This window comes from Equus asinus, chromosome 1 (assembly GCF_041296235.1).
Source record: "Equus asinus isolate D_3611 breed Donkey chromosome 1, EquAss-T2T_v2, whole genome shotgun sequence".
Lineage (NCBI taxonomy): Eukaryota > Metazoa > Chordata > Mammalia > Perissodactyla > Equidae > Equus > Equus asinus.
In genome coordinates, this window is record NC_091790.1 from 158,433,956 (window position 1) to 158,451,498 (window position 17,543).

At 35.2% G+C, this 17,543-nt stretch overlaps 2 protein-coding genes across 6 annotated transcripts in view; one reads left to right on the top strand and one right to left on the bottom strand.

Annotated features, from left to right (window-relative positions):
* Positions 1–13,705, top strand: part of TAX1BP1 (Tax1 binding protein 1) — a 78,291-nt gene extending 64,586 nt beyond the window's left edge. For 2 of the 4 annotated variants that reach the window (XM_014841032.3, XM_044765484.2), the window contains exons 15-18: positions 1,878–2,061; positions 2,411–2,559; positions 12,376–12,458; positions 13,082–13,705. In XM_014841032.3, the coding sequence (XP_014696518.2) occupies positions 1,878–2,061; positions 2,411–2,559; positions 12,376–12,458; positions 13,082–13,283 (618 nt within the window). In that variant the 3' untranslated portion in view covers positions 13,284–13,705. The remainder of the gene's footprint in view (positions 1–1,877; positions 2,062–2,410; positions 2,560–12,375; positions 12,459–13,081) is intronic. The other 2 variants (XM_014841033.3, XM_070511156.1) reach the window with 1 other exon arrangement.
* Positions 13,706–15,025: 1,320 nt separating this feature from the next.
* The window catches only part of JAZF1 (JAZF zinc finger 1), a 321,045-nt gene continuing 318,527 nt past the window's right edge, over positions 15,026–17,543 (bottom strand). For both annotated transcript variants that reach the window (XM_044765506.2, XM_070511163.1), the window contains exon 5: positions 15,026–17,418. In XM_044765506.2, the coding sequence (XP_044621441.1) occupies positions 17,242–17,418 (177 nt within the window). In that variant the 3' untranslated portion in view covers positions 15,026–17,241. The remainder of the gene's footprint in view (positions 17,419–17,543) is intronic.

The window sequence follows — 17,543 nt, forward strand, 5'->3', positions numbered from 1 at the left end:
TATGGCTGCAACAGCAGAGGCTGATTGGAGTAGTTGTGACAGAGACTTTGTGTCTTCCACAGCTGAAAATGTCTGCTATCAGGTCTTTTAGGGAAAAAATTTGCCAACTCCTGATCTATGTGTTTATCCTATGCCAATACTATACTTTCTTGATTACCATAGCTTTATAATAAGTCTTGAAATCAGGTTGAGTAAGTCACCCAACTTTCTTCTGCTTTTTAAAAATGGGCTATTCCAGGACCTTTGTATTTCCATCTACATTTTAGAATCAGCTTGCTAATTTATGCAAAAGCCTACTGGGATTTTGATTGGGATTGCATTGACAATAGAGATAATTTGGGGTGAATTAATAGCATAAAAATATTAAGTTTCCTAGTCCAGGAATGTAGTATATTTCTCTATTTGTTGAGGCTTTCTTTCATTTCTCTCAGTAATGTTTGTTGTTTTTAGTGTATAGGCCTTGCACATCTTCTGTTAAACGTATTCCTAAGTATTTAATTTTATCTATGAATGCTACTATAAATGGAATATTTCACAATTTTATTTTTAAATTGTGTACTGCTGACATACAGGTGTACAATTGATTTTATATATTGACCTTGTATATTGCAACCTTGCTAAATTCATTCGTTTTCCTAGTTTTAGTAGATTCCTTAGGATTCTCCACATACATGATGTCTTCTGTGAGTAAAGGCAGCTTTATCTCTTCCTTTCCAGTCTCTCTGCCTTCATCTTCATCTTGCTTTAATGCACTGTTTAGAATCTCCTATACAGTGCTGAAGTGCTGAGGGCAGACATCCTTGCCTTATTATTGATCTTAGGTAGAATCATTTGGTTTTTCACTGTGGGTTTTTGTAGATGTCTTTTATCAGTTTAAGGAAGTTCCTTTTAATTTCAGATTTGCTGAGATGTTTAAATTTATCAATGTCTGTTGAATTTTATAGAATATTTCTTTTCCTTTCCATTGAAATGATTATATGGTTTTTTCCTTTAGTCTTTGAACACAGTGACTTACATTGATTTTTGGATGTTAAACTAAATTTTTTTTGCAGTAAAACCTACTTGGTCATAGAGATGTTATTTTTCAATATTGTTGGTTTTGATTTCTTAATAAGTTAAGGATTTTTGCATCAGTATTCATGAGGGATAGGGTTTGTAGTTTTCCTGTCATGTCATTGTTTGGTTTTGGTATCAGGATAATACCTGCTTTGTAAAGTAAGTAAGAAGTGTTTTCTTCTTTAGTTTTTAAAAGAGTTTATGTACAGGATTAGCATTTTTTAAAAGTAAGTTTCCTAAATGTTTGGTAGAATATACTAGGGAAGCAATCTGTTTTTTGTCTTTTGACTTTTATTAATAGCTAAGTTCTGAGAGATTCAGTTTCCCCTCAATTAGCTTGATAAAAAGGGCATTTTCTTGTGCACAAATAAATTTGAAAATACATTGGGCCTTACCCTGCCTTCTGATTTTGTTATATGTGGAAGGGGCATTTATGAGAAGCTGAGAGGCAGCCTTTCTAACTGTATACTTGAAACATAATGGAGAAATAATTTTATTGTTATATTTTGGCTACTTTTTTTTTTTTAAAGATTTTATTTTTCTTTTTTCTCCCAAAGCCTCCCGGTACATAGTTGTGTATTTTTAGTTGTGGGTCCTTCTAGTTGTGGCGCGTGGGACGCCACCTCAGCATGGCTTAATGAGCGGTACCATGTCTGCGCCCAGGATTCGAACTGGTGAAACCCTGGGCCACTGAAGAAGAGCACACGAACTTAACTACTCGGCCACAGGGCCGGCCCCTGCCTAAATGTTTAATGCTGCCCTTGTTATAAAATATTTGATTGCTTTGCTTATTTGAATTCCTTTGTTTTTGTTAATTTTAGGAACTTAAAAGGAGTCAAGAAAATAAAGCAGAAAGGAAAATGGAAGATCAGAATTCCCAAAGTCCTCAGCAGATCTCACAGTGTCTCAACACATGCCCAGAGCAAAATGGTCATGTTCCTGCAGTGCCAAATACACAACCAGTTCTGCGATATGGTAATCCTTACGCAACACAGGAAACAAGAGGTTATTAAAATATTTTTGGTTTGGCATTAGCTGAATATGGAGGTTTTTTTGGTTTGTATTTTCATGGCATTAGAGAACTGCTGGTACAATCAACTCTAATGGAAACATTATTTTACACCAAGCACTTTTAATAGTTAGCACTAACTGGCTTCATCTAGAAGTGATACACCATGAATGAATAGTCTGTTTATTACATATAGCGCTTATTGTAAAAAATCACTTGGGTTAAAAATGAAGACATCATTTTTCATGCACTAAAATTGTTCTTTATATCCTATTCAGCATAGCTATACACAGAGATTCTAATTTTAGTACCAAGTTTCAACCTACTTATCCACAATTATTTCAGATGGAGCAGATGGTGCTTTTTACCCAGATGAAATCCAAAGGCCACCTGTGAGAGTACCCTCTTGGGGACTGGAAGATAACGTTGTCTGCAGCCAACCTGCTCGAAACCTTAGTCGGCCTGATGATTTAGAAGACCCTGAGGATAGTAAAGTAAATTGAATTTCCATTTTCTGAACCTGTCCCTTTTATTTTTGTCCTATGTAGAGAGTTATGTATGTGTGGAAAGAGAGAGTGTGTGTGCTTGTGTGTACACTTGATTGCTTACTTGATTTTTGGAAAACCTGCTTGCCTTTAAATTTGAAAAATCAGCCATTTATATGCTTCAAACTTACACTTTAGGATTAATACTAAAGTTAAAAGATTAAATTTGGAGAATGACTTCAGTAAATTGTAGTTAGCAGATAGTTTAATCTTAAAAGAATTTTTTATTGGGATATAATTGACATATTAGCTTCAGGTAAACAATATGATTTGATATTTGTATATATTGTGAAATGATCACCACAAGAAGTCTAGTTAACATGCATTATCACACAGTTACAAACTTTTTTCCCCTTGTGATGAGAACTTTTAACATCTACTGTCTTAGCAACCTTCAAATATGCAATACAGTCACAGGTAGTTTAATCTTAATTATCACTTACTAAGTAATTGACTATGTTCTTTTGATTGTAGATGTAGTAGGCTGGAAGAAGCACAGTGTTAATGACAATGTTATGCTTCAGTGTGCATCTTTTCATTTTAGCATTTATATCCCACTCTAAATTTTAAGGTGGACTATTCTCTTTAGCTAGAAAAAGAGAGAAGTGTATGTACGATAGTTTTCTTTTTCAGAGAAATACTCCTTTTTTTGTGTGTGTGAGGAAGATTGGCCCTGAGCTAACATCTGTTGCCAGTCTTCCTCCTTTGCTTGAGGAAGATTGTCCTTAAGTTAACATCTGTGCCAGTCTTCCTCTATTTTGTATCTGCGATGCCACCACAGCATGGCTTGATGAGTGGTGTGTACATCCACACCCAGGATCCAAACCTGCAAAACCCAGGCCACCGAAGTGGCCACTTAACCACTACACCACCAGGCCAGCCCCCAGAGAAATACTCTTAGACATCGTTAGTATGTCTAAAATCTCTCAGCAACACAATGCTGATGATAATTGAATTAGTTTATGTAGCATGCCATTATTTTTATTTCACTTAGAGATTTCTTCACCATTTAATAAATAGGTTTTCGTCCTTATAGCAGCTCTTTTTGGATTTCTTGTGCATTAAGATGAATTTCCAAGAAATGCTTTATTGTGCTCTTTGCAAGTATAGGGGTATCATGACCTGTTTCTCATTTAATCTAGTTTGCTGCATTTAATTGCTATTAACCTTTGCGGAAACTGATCAGTGTTCAGACAGGCGTGGTTTTAGCCCTAGTGCTCACCACTCATAATGGAGAAAAATGTATTTTTCCCTCCTGCCTTTTGGCCTCCTATGTCCATTACTGGGAATAATTAGGAAAACTGTCAGAATTTTTGTAGCCTGTTTAAGGTCTAGGGTATCATCTTACTGCATTTTCACACCTTTATTTCACATTTTGCATATTTAATCTGATCATTCTTGGCACAGATGTTCCATGTGACAAGCCCTGCTCTTCTGTAGTCATCTGCTTCAGTTTAATTAGCAGAATGTTCTTTCTGATCCGTGTGCTTTGCCCTCCTGCAAACCCATGAGAAGCAGTGTAAGAGTCTTGTGCTCATTTGCTGACACGCTTACATTTGATAAGAAGATGGAAGGGCCTCTTAATAGGCACACCGTGGGTAACTGTATTTTGCAATCAGAAGATTTTTCACATTAGACAGAAACTAATTTTTATGTACATTCAGACCTTGTGTTTTTGAAAAGATTCTTGTCATTACAACAACAAAAATCACTTGCAAATGAAGTATTTTAGTAAGTAATTTTAGTTAGAATAGAGAAAGATTTGAATTGACCTGTTCCTTTTCTCCAGTTCTCTGCCCTGGGAGTGACTAGCAGCCACAGGACCCATCACCTTTGAGTCAGGCTTGAGGCAGCCTATTCTTCCAGCCTCCTCCAGTCATTCACCTGTCATCTCTCCTCTCTTCTGCTCCGGAAAGTGTGGTCAACTATCAGATCAAAAGCCTTTTATGACTCTCTTTTACCTAATAATTGCGATAACTATATAACATCATAATTGTGATGATGGTGATGGCAACAAACATTTCTGTAGCTGTATTTGCCAGCTAATGCTTAGCTCTTTAAATATATTAACTCATTTGTTCTTTGTAGCAGTCATACAAGGTAGGAACTCTTACTCTCTCTATTTTATAATGGAGGAAACTGAGAGCCGGATTAACTGGCTTGCTTCACATCACGCTGCTGGTGAAAGCACTGCCAGGATTTGAGCCTCATCACTTTGGCTAAAGAAGCTGCGGTCTTCGCTACCTATCAACCTATCACATAGACTAAAGCAGAGGTTCCCAAACTTTCTCAGTTTATGACACCTTTAGCTTCTCAGTAAATTTTTTTTACCCCATAAGCCAAAAGAAATACTTAACGATTTCCTAACAAATGTAGTAACCATTTGAAAAAATAATACACATGAATTGAAAGAAAAATTCATATTTTAATTTCATTCTTAACCATGGTTACTAATGGGATGTATGTAGCTGTTGAACACTGTATGACTTCTCAAACCTTGGAGTCAGATTGGGCAAGCCCCTTTCATTTCCTCTTTCACATTGATTTTCACAAGGCACATGCTTTATATCTCATCAACTGCCAAAAACCTAGCTTCTCAAAGATAAGATGTCATTGAAAGGAATGTAGTGCTATCTAATATTGAAACTGAGCTATCTTGAACTAGTTGTTCACATGGTGTCTGACAAATGTGGAGTGTTTCTCCATATTTAATTAACTTAGAAAATTAAAAATATCCCATAGTATCCCTCTGAGTTTGCTGTGGTGCCCTAGCTTCCTGTACAGTTTTTTTGAACCATGAGTCGAAACCCTTGCTACTCAAAAATATGGTTTGTGGACCAACAGCATTGCTACCTCCTGAGAGCTTGTTAGAAATGTAGGATCTGGTTCCACTCCAGACCTACTGAGAATCAGACTGCGTTTAACAAAATCCTTAGGTGATTATATGCTCAAAGTTTGAGTTGCACTGGCCTAAACTTCATCATTCCAGGCTGGATTACTTTCTCTTCAACACACATCCTACCTTCTGGTTGATTTCATGCTTTTGTTCAGTGTTTTCCTTGTACCTAGACTGGCTTTATTCCTTCTTTCCGTTTCCCTATATCTCTGAAAAACTAAGGCTCACACATTCTGTTGATGTGGTTTGTTTACAGCTTTCCGAAGGAATCCTTCACTATGAACCCTCAAATTGAAGGCAGACAATTTTTGTTGTCTTTTTTTTCCCCTCATGAATTTTTAGCTTTTATTCTCGGAAGGATCTCTGATTCTCAAAGGGGCTGTGACTCCAAAACTGTTGATAACCACTGCTTGACAGAATCAAGGTCTGTTTCCCATTTGTCATGGGGCATTGAGTTTTTGTCTGTCTTAAATTTTGCTCTTTTTCATCTGTTGTCATCTGTTGTCATATTTTTAAAATTTTGTTTTGAAAAGAGCCAGTATGTTTTCTTTTTACAAAAGTAGTACATAATAACAGTCAATTCATTTTTATCAGAGTGCCAAGACATTTCAATGGGGGAAAGAATAGTCTTTTCAACAAACGATGCTGCAACAGTTGGCTATCTGTATGCAAAAGAATGAAATTGGGTCCCTACATCATACTATATATAAAAATTAACTCAAATTGAACCTAAATATAAGAGCTAAACTATAAAATTCAAAAGAAAATAGAGAAGGCTTTGTGATGTTCTATTAAGCAATGGTTTCTTAGATATGTCACCCAAAGTACAAGCAACAAAGGAAAAAATAAATTGACCTTCCTTTAAAGGATTTTGTGAATTCCATGCTGTACTATTTTTATTTTTTATACACACTTATTTCCAGCTGATATTGATCTCTGGTTGGCATCTCTTAATGCTGGATTTTGCCTTTTCTATAATATACAGTACAATGCCTTTCATACAGTAGGGGCTGTTTAAATATTTATGATTAATGATTTTAGTTAAAAAATGCTTTTAATTATTTCTGTTTTCTGCCTGCTAAGCTATTTAATGTTCAGGTTGTCTTAGAAAAGTAATTAATTTTTGCTAACAGCTTTATTGAGAAATAATTCACATACTATTCAATTCGCTATTTAAAGTACAGTCATGCTTCGATTAATGACGGGGATCTGTTCTGAGAAATGCATCGTTAGGCGATGTTGTCATTGTGTGAACGTCAAAAAGTGTACTTGTATATACCTAAATGGTATAGCCTACTACACACCTAGGCTATATGGTACTAATGTTATGAGATCACTGTTATGTTTGCAGTCCATCATTGACTGAAATGTCGTTAGGCAGCACATGACTGTACAATCCAGTGGTGTTTAGTATATTCACAGAGTTGTGCAACTATCACCACAATCAATTTTAGAACATTTTCCTCACCACAAAAAGAAACCCTGTACCCTTTAGCGGTCACCTCCCCTCTCTATTCTCCCAACCCCGGGAAACTTTCAGTCTACCATCTGTCTCTATAAAGTTGCCTATTCTGGACATTCATATAAATCAAATCATATAATATGTGGTCTTTTGTGACTGGCTTCTTTCACTTAGCCTAATATTTTCAAGATTCATCCATGTTTTAGCATGCATACATGGTTATCATGAAGACTATAATTCATTCCATTTTAATGCTGAATAATATTCCTTTGAATGGATATACCATATTTTGTTTATCCATTCAACTGTTGATTGACATTTGGGTTGTTTCCAACTCTAGTTTACTGTGAATAGTGCTGCTGTGAACTTGTGTACAAGTTTTGTTTGAATACCTTTTTCAGTTTTTTGGGGTATATAGTTAGGAGTTGGATTGCTGGTTCATATGGTGACTCTATGTTTAACCTTTTGAGGAATTGCCTGATTGCTTTCCACAGTGGCTGCACAGGTTTACTTTCTCATCAGCAGTGTGTAAGCATTCCAGTTTCTCCACATCCTCCTCCACACTTGTTTGTTGTTTTGATTATAGGCCATACTAATGTGGGTATGAAGTGGCATATCGTTGTGGATTTGACTTGCATTTCCCTGTTGGCTAATAATGTTGAGCATCTTTAATGTGCTAGTTCACCATTTGTATATTGTCTTTGGAAAAGTGTCCATTCAATCATTCGGCCGTTTGTTAATTGGATTATTGTCCCTTATCAGATATATGATTTTCAAAGATTTTCTCCCATTCTGTGGGTTATCTTTTCACTCTTTTGGTGGTATCCTTTGCAGCACAAAAGTTTCTAATTTTGCTGAAGGTCAAATTTATCTTTTTATTCTTTTTTTGCTTATACTTTTATACCTTTTGTTGTCATGTCTCAGAAGCCATTGCCTAATCCAAGATTTGCCCCTGTGTTTTCTTCTAAGGATTTATGGTTCCAGCTCTTACATTTAGGTCTTGGTCCATATTTACTTAATTGCTGACATTTGAAAAGTAATAAAGATCTTGCAAAATTATTTGCTTTCTGATTTTTAAATACCTTTAAATATATAGTTATAGTTAAATGATATTCCTTCATTGACCTGATGTATTCCTAGAAGTGGATGTTAGGCAGAGGTTAAACAGTAACATCTCATAAAAAGGGGAATGTTGATTAATATTACCTAATAATACAAAGTTTTGAGAGAATAAAGATAAATATTAATACTAAGGTTTTATATAAAAGTTACCCAGAGTCACTGGTACTCTGTTTTCTCTTATGTGTTGACTTTGGCCTTTGCAAATATATTTCTTAAGCTCTTGAACTAAAGTAATAATTTATCAACTTTAGTAAAAGTTTTATTCAGTGGTAGACCTTTTCTCCTTGACATTCATTACTAACTCCCAAATGATATCTAAATGTTTCAATTAATAATTCCTAGCACAGGTAGAATCACAACACAGTTTGGGAGATGCTGAGTATATATAGTCCCATTGTCTGGATCCTGATGATTCAAATGGCATAAGTCAGTCATTAGCTCCTGAGTGTATATTGTTAGTTTGATCTTGATTGTGTTTTTTTTTAATTGTGGTAGAACACACATAACATAAAATTTACCATCTTAACCATTTTTAAGTGTACACTTCTGTAGCATTAAGTACTTTCACATTGTTGTGCAACCAGTCTCCAGAACCCTCTTCATCTTGCAAAACAGAAACTCTATACCCCTTAAAAAACTCCCCATTCCCCCTTCCCTCTATCCCCTGGCAACCACCATTCTACTTTGTCTCTATGAATTTGACTTCTCCAGGTACCTCATACAAGTGGAATCTTTCAGTACTTGTCTTTTTGTGACTGGCTCACTTTACTTAGTATAATATCCTCAAGATTCATCATGTTGAAACATTTGTCAGAATTTCCTTCTTTTTTAAGGCTAAACAATATTCCATTTTATGTATTTACCACATTGTGTTTATCCATTCATCCATCGGTAAGACATTTGGGTTGTTTCCACCTTTTGGCTATTGTGAATAATGCTTCTATGACCAAAGGTGTACAGATATATCTGTTTGAGTTCCTGTTTTCAATTCTTTTGGATATATCCCTGGAAATGGAATTGCTTTATCATGTGGTAATTGTATTTTTATGATCGTGATTGTATTTTGAATTTAGTATGATTAACCCTATTGTCCAAGAGATGAACCCGTTTTAATACTATTTCAGATGTTCAAGGTTTGGTAAGAAAAGAATTTTTTTTATAGACTGGATTTTGAGTTGGGCATCTAATGAGAAGTTTTTGAGTTTCAAATAGAGCTTTAGTTACCATAGCTTGTTTCCTTTGTTTAAAAGGTAAATGACCAATGTAAGGTGCTGTAGACCTTTGTAGAGATTAAAGTGCTATTAAAAATGTTGTTTTCTTAAGAAAGATGTAATTATTTGGAATTGTTCATAAACAGATTTTAGTATGGTATTCCCAATATAATTTGCTTTTAAGAGTCTTTTAGCAATTTAACTAAAATACTAGGTAGGTAATGTTACTTTAAAACTTGCTATTCGAAGTTCTTTTGGGCTGACGACTTTCAGTGCTGAAACTTATTTTAGAAGTTTTGGATGGAAATCTTTTTAAAATAGAATACATGATTCTCTGCCTTCTTAAAGAATATCTGACATAGCCTTCATGACACAAGGTTATTAATTTAAAAATCAACGTTAAATGATGTCTTCACATTCTTTTCAGATGTATATATAGGAAAGCTATGTGATCCAATGCTGAAATACTGTTGGATGTTTTGCGTTCTTGTCTGCTTCTCTCTTTTTACCGGTAGCCATTTTTTTGTTGTTGACAGTGAGCCTGTCTTAATAGCCTCACTTCACAATCTAATTTGTTATATTTAATTTAGTATGGTTTTGGAAACTAATGAACTGAGCTTGATGAGTAAAATAGAGCAAATGTATTTGTGAGTGAAAATTTGAACTGGTCCTTTTGCATGTCAAGATCACAAGAGACTTTATTAATGAATTGGCTACTCAACTTATTACATACTTTCTGGTTTTCTTCTCTGAGTAGGTGATTTCTTGTTTCATAAGAACTTATGTCTCATTATAACGCCTAGAATTCTACTCTGGAGTCCCTTTCCCCTTTTATTAGGTATTAGGTGGTAGAAGATACAGAATAATAGGGTTATCCTTACCAAGTTGTATATGGCTTAGAAAGTATAAATTAAAAAGAACAAAAGTATCAATTGCTTTTTTTCCCCTTGCAGATATTTTACAAGCAGGGCTGACATGTCTGAAAGGTTGGTCTGAGCCTAGCACCTTAGCTAGCAACCAGTTCTGTTGTTAGCTGATTCATAGAAGCAGTAAATTGGTGTAAGCTGTTAGCTGTTATAAAACACAGAAAGGAGGTTATGAGATTTTTGGTTCCATTATATTTTTGGCCCGTAGAAAGTTGTATTTTATTATAAATATGTCATCAAGAATTTTGAAAAGTAGAATATCATGACCTTTCCTTTATCTTCTCCCATTATTTTCTTAAATAGCATTTCAAAATTTCAAAGATTTTTTTCTTTTTTCAAAGATAAATGAGAAAATTTTATTATTTTATATGTAATTGTTTAAGCAGATTCAGTGTTTCAAATACTGTTGCTGGAAGGCCTAAAATCTGGCAGCTAGAGTAAAGATGTGGCATGGAATCCAGATTTACCATCATACATATTAAGCTTAGCAGATTCAACTACTGTACCATCTTCCCTTTGTTTCTACCATTTAAAAGCTGTCTGGATTTTAGTTACTTGAAGATTTGAAGTATATAAAGTACTTGTCTTATATTCCCCAATTTCACAATCCCCCATTAGGTTATCTAACTTCTCTTGCCTAGTTATATCGTAAGGGAATCACAGGTAAACAAAAGTATTTCCTCATGTGATTAATATGAAAAAAAAGTCTTCTACTACCTCTTTGACCTTTCAGGAGGGGATAATCCTTAGAATAATAGCCAGATATCCCCCACCCCCCAAAAAGAAAAGATAACTCAATTTGTGTCTTGTTTGTTCCTTCGAATTTCACACCACATAGACTTCTTTGGTACCTCTTCCCGTGACAGACTTGACTATTTAGCCCGTTAATAGCAGCTCCACAGCAATGACTGCCCGGCAACTAAGGACTTTCATCAGTGCCTGCTCTACTTGTTTATGTGCTTTCAGTTTGTGATGTGAGAGCAGCCAGCAGAGCTGCTCAGAGGAAGAAAGCAGGTGGGCACTCTAGAGGATGTGGCTGCTGTTGATGTGAAGCCATGTTTGGCTGTTGATGTCGCACTTACAGACCTCTAATGAGTGACCACAGGGATGCGGGCATGGAAATCTAAACCAATGTTTTCTTTCAGATTCAAACTCAGATTTACAGATTTTTAGGAGTGTTCCTTGACAATCTGTTAGATATTTAACTTTGAGTTTTACTCTTTCACAACAGAGTTATGAGGCCTGTAGTTTGGTGCATTGCTTTGGGGCCTTTTTCCCAGTAATTTTATTGAGATCATAATGGTTTATAATATTGTGTAATTTTGGGTGTACCTTATTATTTATCAATTTCTGAATATACTTCATCATGCTCACCACCAGTAGTCTAATTTTTGTCCGTGCATTGCTTTGTTTTAACATGGTTTTCCAGTTGGATTTGCCCGTGTATGTGCCCAAGAACATACATGTGTAAACTCATACATATTTTACTAGCATTTCTTTATTTATAATTTCTGTATATTGTGCAGTGGATGTATATTGTCAAAGAACATTCTGTCCTGCAAGTTAACAGTTATTAAATGAGAGTAGTAGGAAAAATAATACAGTCTTAAGATTTTTATGAAAGTGGTCACCTATTGTATGGAACGATAAAGTCGCCTACATATAGGTTCAAAAAAGCCTGCAGATCTCATTCACACATACAAGTGTGGCATACTCTCCATTCCACTAAATACTACTGCTTTTTATTTCAAGAAGGTAAGACTTAGTTCATAGAGAACTATTCTGTAAAAATTTACTTTCAAACAGAGCTGCCCTGATGGCCTAGTGGTTCAGTGTGCTCACTGCTTTGGTGGCCTGGGTTCGTTTCCCAGTAGCAGAACCACACTGCCTGTCTGTCAGTTGCCATGCTGTGGTGGCGGCTCACATAGAAGAACTAGAAGGACTTACAACTAGTGTATACAACCATGCACTGGGGCTTTTGGCGGGGGCAGAATTTCAAAGACATGTTTATATTAAAATCTAGTTAAATAGAAGGAAAATTTTGAAAAGTATATCTTATTTTCTTTATACTATGCTTGACTGAATTAATCAAGGAACTTATATACAGTTTCACTTTTCTCAAAAGTTGCAAAATTATTTCTTGCCTAGGAAGATGAGACTGAGCCCACTGCTCCTGATCCTCCAAGTCAGCATTTACGTGGGCATGGAACAGGCTTTTGCTTTGATTCCAGGTAATTTTTCTCTTTACTGTGTAGAAGTTGGATGAGATAGACCAGTGGTTCTCAAAGTATGGTCCTTGTGAACTTGTTAGAAATGCATATGATCAGGGCCCTACCTTAGACCTTCTAAACCTGAAACTCTTGGTGTGGGGCTCAGCAATGTGTGTTTTAATGTGCCCTCCAGGTGATTCTGATGCATGCGATCCTTTGAAGAACCAATGCTGATAAACACTCTTAGTTGTTAAACTGAATGAACACTGTTAGGAAATTGTTATATTAATCTTTATAGTTTTACAAAAGGTATTTTCTGTTCGATAAAAATTGAAGAATTCTTGTTACTAAGCCTCATTTCACATAATATGATTGTATTTTGGGGTTGTAACAAAAGTTTTTTTCTTTGTTAATCTAATTGTAAAACTAAATTTAAAAGCTTTGTAAATAGTTTACACAATTGTCAATAGCAAGCATTTAGAAACAAAGCTTTCTGGAGTAACTGAAGACTTTGAGGGTAAGTTGTTTAGTATGAATATCAGCTTAACTAGATAAATGTAATCTTTTCATATCCTGAAGATTACAGTTGTTAGAACTTTGTTTATTAGAAATATGTAATTCTTTCATTTTCCTATTTCTTCAAGCTTTGATGTTCACAAGAAGTGTCCCCTCTGTGAATTAATGTTCCCTCCCAACTATGATCAGAGCAAATTTGAAGAACATGTTGAAAGTCACTGGAAGGTGTGCCCAATGTGCAGCGAGCAGTTCCCTCCTGACTATGACCAGCAGGGGTTTGAAAGGCATGTGCAGACCCATTTTGATCAGAATGTTTTAAATTTTGACTAGTTACTTTTTATTATGAGTTAATAATACACTTTAGCAGTTAAAAAAAAATCACCTCAAATAGACCACTAAGGAGACCACAAGGTATCACTTCCATGTACCCTCTACTGTACTTTTCTGACCAAGAGCTACTTTGAGTTTGGTGTGACTAGGGTCAGGGTCAGTCTTTCGCTTATCAATAAATTTTAACCTCTGTTAATCTTACCTGCTTATGAAAAGAAGTTCTTGTGTGTTTGTATCTTTATTTATTCCCCAGTTTGCAAAATTATATGAATAAAGGAAACAGGGATTATTTTAATGTTATCGCACTGAAAAAATATGTATGATTAATGTGTAATTTAGCAGAATATTTACAAGTTTCTGTTGACCTTGTTAATTGAGCATGACTACTAAATATTATGTAATAAAAAGCATTTGTCATAACAGTCTTGCAAAGTAATTCTTTGAATACAGAATCTCCCATAGTTCAGCCCATGAAATGGTGGTTTTTTAACCTACTCTAGAAATGGAGCTGCATGCAGAATGAGATCATATGCTTGCAGTATAGCAAATATCCTTTTTGTATTTGAAATGTTTGCTTTAGGAACTACTAGAAGGCAGATTTTGCTAATCTTATGACTGAATAACCTGAATGATTATTTTTAAGCCACCTTAAAGTTGTATTTCTATCTAATGGGAAAATGAAACAAGATATGTCAGTCTAATTGTTTCATATTAAATGATCTACTAAACAGTAGTGTTTGTGGTATAAAATCACAGAAAATGTATCTGTATCTTTTTCACATTTTCCTGATGAGAGTATAACTTTGAAATAGTCTCAGTAAGTGCTTAAATATGTAATTCATAAGCCCAAATCAAAGTAGTGTGTTCATTAAGTTATGTCTCTGCTGTGTATAGTACTCATTAACATAAAGAGGAAACATTTTTGGAGGTACTTTCATTGTCAGATTTATTTGTGATAGTTTTTCATTAAGTTTAGCATCTTGAACATCTTTCTTTGGTCTAGGCCTTTAAAAAATATTTCTGAACTGTATTCCTCTCTGTTTTAAAATATGAATGTTAAGAATTTAAAGTACTGACCTTGATTTTGCTGCTTTTGTAGTTATCAAAATATTTAAACTTGTCTTAAGCAAACTAGCTAAGATGTTAACCTAATATTCAGTGTGATGGCATTATAGGGTGCTATGTGTGAACTGCATACACATCATGTCACTTGTATTTGTTTATAGGAGCAGAATTTTCGTATTGTTGGAATCCTTTAAAAAGGTTTTTTGAGTCTAGGGCAAAACAGTATTAGGAAGTCAGGTGCCAGACGTTAGGAATGGCAGGCGTGGCAGGCAATGGCACTGAAGACTCTGTGTTTCAGCTTCCTGACAGCTTAGATCATAAGCAGAATATATTCAGGTAAAATATGTTCAACGTGAGGAGCATTTTTGTTACATCAGTTAATAACTATGGACCATGCTAACCAAAAAGTATCCGTCGAATATTATAGTAGTACCACCACCAGTGAAATGAGATTGTTCATCTTACTAACCTAGAAATTATTTCTAAGTAGCTTTTGGCCCCAAATTTATGATGAGTAATTTATTATTGATAGAAAAGCCATGCAGTCTAATCTAAGCAAAAAAATCAAGGAATAAGGAGGCAGCCTAAGACAGAACAAGGCACTGAATGGATATATTGGTTTCTGTGGTAAACTTAATACTGATCATAATGGACGCTAATAAAAATAAAGAGCCATGTTTATTTTGGGTCAGAGGCAGTTTATTTTAAATGTGATTTCATTTACATTTATAAGCAGCTTTTCTTGACAGGAATTTTGATTCATTAAGTTGCCTTCAGTTCTAAAACAAACCTCTGTTGCTTTCAAACTTAATGTGCTCTGTCCCCAACAAAACATATGAAAATATAATTTAAAGCACAGTTTTCACAGACACAGTACAATACATTCACTATACACGGTATAACAAAATATTCCCATCCTTACCTGTTTAGTAATACTGTCACAATGAATAAGTAAATAGAAATTGGAATTTGTTTTATAGTTGAAAGAAATTTAACATGCACAATGACTCTTTTATGACTGTTTAGCTATTGAACTACTGACCCAGCCTATAGTTTCTTGCACTAGAAGGAGCGAAGCTAAATAATAATTGCTGGCCTAAAAAATTTTGGTCAATTGTAGGTAGGTATGAAATAGCCAAGTAGGGCCTTCTTATGCACCAACTAGTTGCTTCTCGTGTGTGGATCACCCTTTTAAACATACAGGATAACACTGTTTATTCAGGACCAAGACCACTCTTCAGAATCTGAGGAAATTTTTAGAGGGCAGTGTCTTTATAAATACTTTAAAATTCCTCATTATGAGGGATTCACAACTTAAGAATATAGAAGCTTACCCATCTGACTAACCAAATTGTCATCCTTGCAAAATGTCTGAAAAATTGAGGGAGGGACGCCTGCTTCCCAACTGTAAGACTTTCTTCAAATGGGAACATGGGAAGAAAGTTATTTTATAAGCAATTTGTTTGCTTTTCACTGGTTTTGTGGGCAGTTAGCCATCTTAAAGCAATTTTCATTGCATAATTAGGCAATTGGTAAACTCTCGTGTGTAAGGAATAGCACTTGGGAGAAAAGAACACTCAAGGCATGATGGTATTGTTGGTGAGAAAAACCTCGGGAATGGTCCAGACGTGGGTTACTCTAACGGGTCATGTATTAGTCATTCTTTGACCACCTGCTGCAAGAAGCACTTAATTCCAATAAGGCGCAATTTCATATTTCAGCAAAATGTTTTATAAAGCTAAACAGACATTTCCAATGGGAACAGACATCTACAATGTGATGGAAAAAGTGCCTGTAAAAAAAGTCTAAAAACACAATGAGCATGAAGAAGAGGCAACAGGGGTCTTAACAAAAATGTTCCTCTTTGAAACGTGCTTGGAATTTTAATTCTTGTTTGCAACTCACAGCTTTACTACGATAGTGGTTGCAAGAATTGGCAACACATAAAACATTAAGTCTGTTGGCAATAGAGAACTACAAAGTGCTTTAAAACTTCACCTGAAGATGAAGATAGAACTAAATTTCACACACACAAAATTTGCACTTAAGTATTTCAAAGTGTTTCCTAACAGATTTCAGGGAAAAGTACTTCACTAAACTGGTATCTTGGTCCACAGATATCAATAGGCATAAATTGAATCCCTTGCACCCAGCAGGCACTCGATAAATTTGTGTTAATGAGTGAACTGAATAGACTGTTTTGTACAAAAATGCCATTTATAACACTAAAGTGATTGGTGAGTCAGATGGCAAGATTTTCAGCTTTTTAAAGGGCAGAAGGATTTGCAAGATAATATAAAACACAGAAAGCACAACTTTTATGTATGTTATTTAAATATGAAAATATTTTTAGCATATTATGTTAAACATTCTTTCTTATTTATATTTCCATTACCTAAAGTCTTTCTACTCACAAATACTAACTCCATTATGTAAGGCATGGTAACCAGTTGGATGATGAAGGTATTATTTTGGTTTTGAACGTAGTGAGTTGATGTGTTGAAAAACTTCAATCACATTACAATCTTGGGGAAAAAAAATCTCAGTGCCAGCCCCTCCACCCCCCCAGTTGATATCACTGCAATACAACTAAACAATATGCAACATGCCCTCAATTTTATTTTGTTTTTGGGGAAATGTGCTGAAGAACCTAGAGCTTTTTTTTGTTTAGCACCTTATATCAAAGTAATGAAAATGGGTATGATGATTACATGTGCAAATGTACAAAATCATTAACTCTACAAAGTTACATCATTCCAAAATTACAGAAAAAATTTAAAGCATGCATTTAATTCTTTAAAGGGTTGCTGAATGCTCCCCCTGAAAAAAGGTGGCTGTTTTCAAAATCAGCAACTGCTGGTGAGGATTTCTTGGCACAGTTATGACCAGCGTGTTATTGCTGCATCTTCCTGATAATCTCAGCCGACACCGGGGGATGGAAATTGATTGTGTGGTGCCGCAGGCCCTGAGCTGTCTTGTAACTCTTACCACAACGACATTTGAATGGTTTGCGGACACGAATCTGTGTTCTGTGACCATTCTTAGCATGGTACTTTATGCCATTCACATTCTGTGGAGAAGACAAAAATATCACCTGTTAGAGGGAGTCACGTCATGTCTGTCAGACCCAGGCAAACCTCAGCGTGGGTTTGGATTGCACTGGACATCTGCATAGCAGCTATGTAGAGAGTAGCC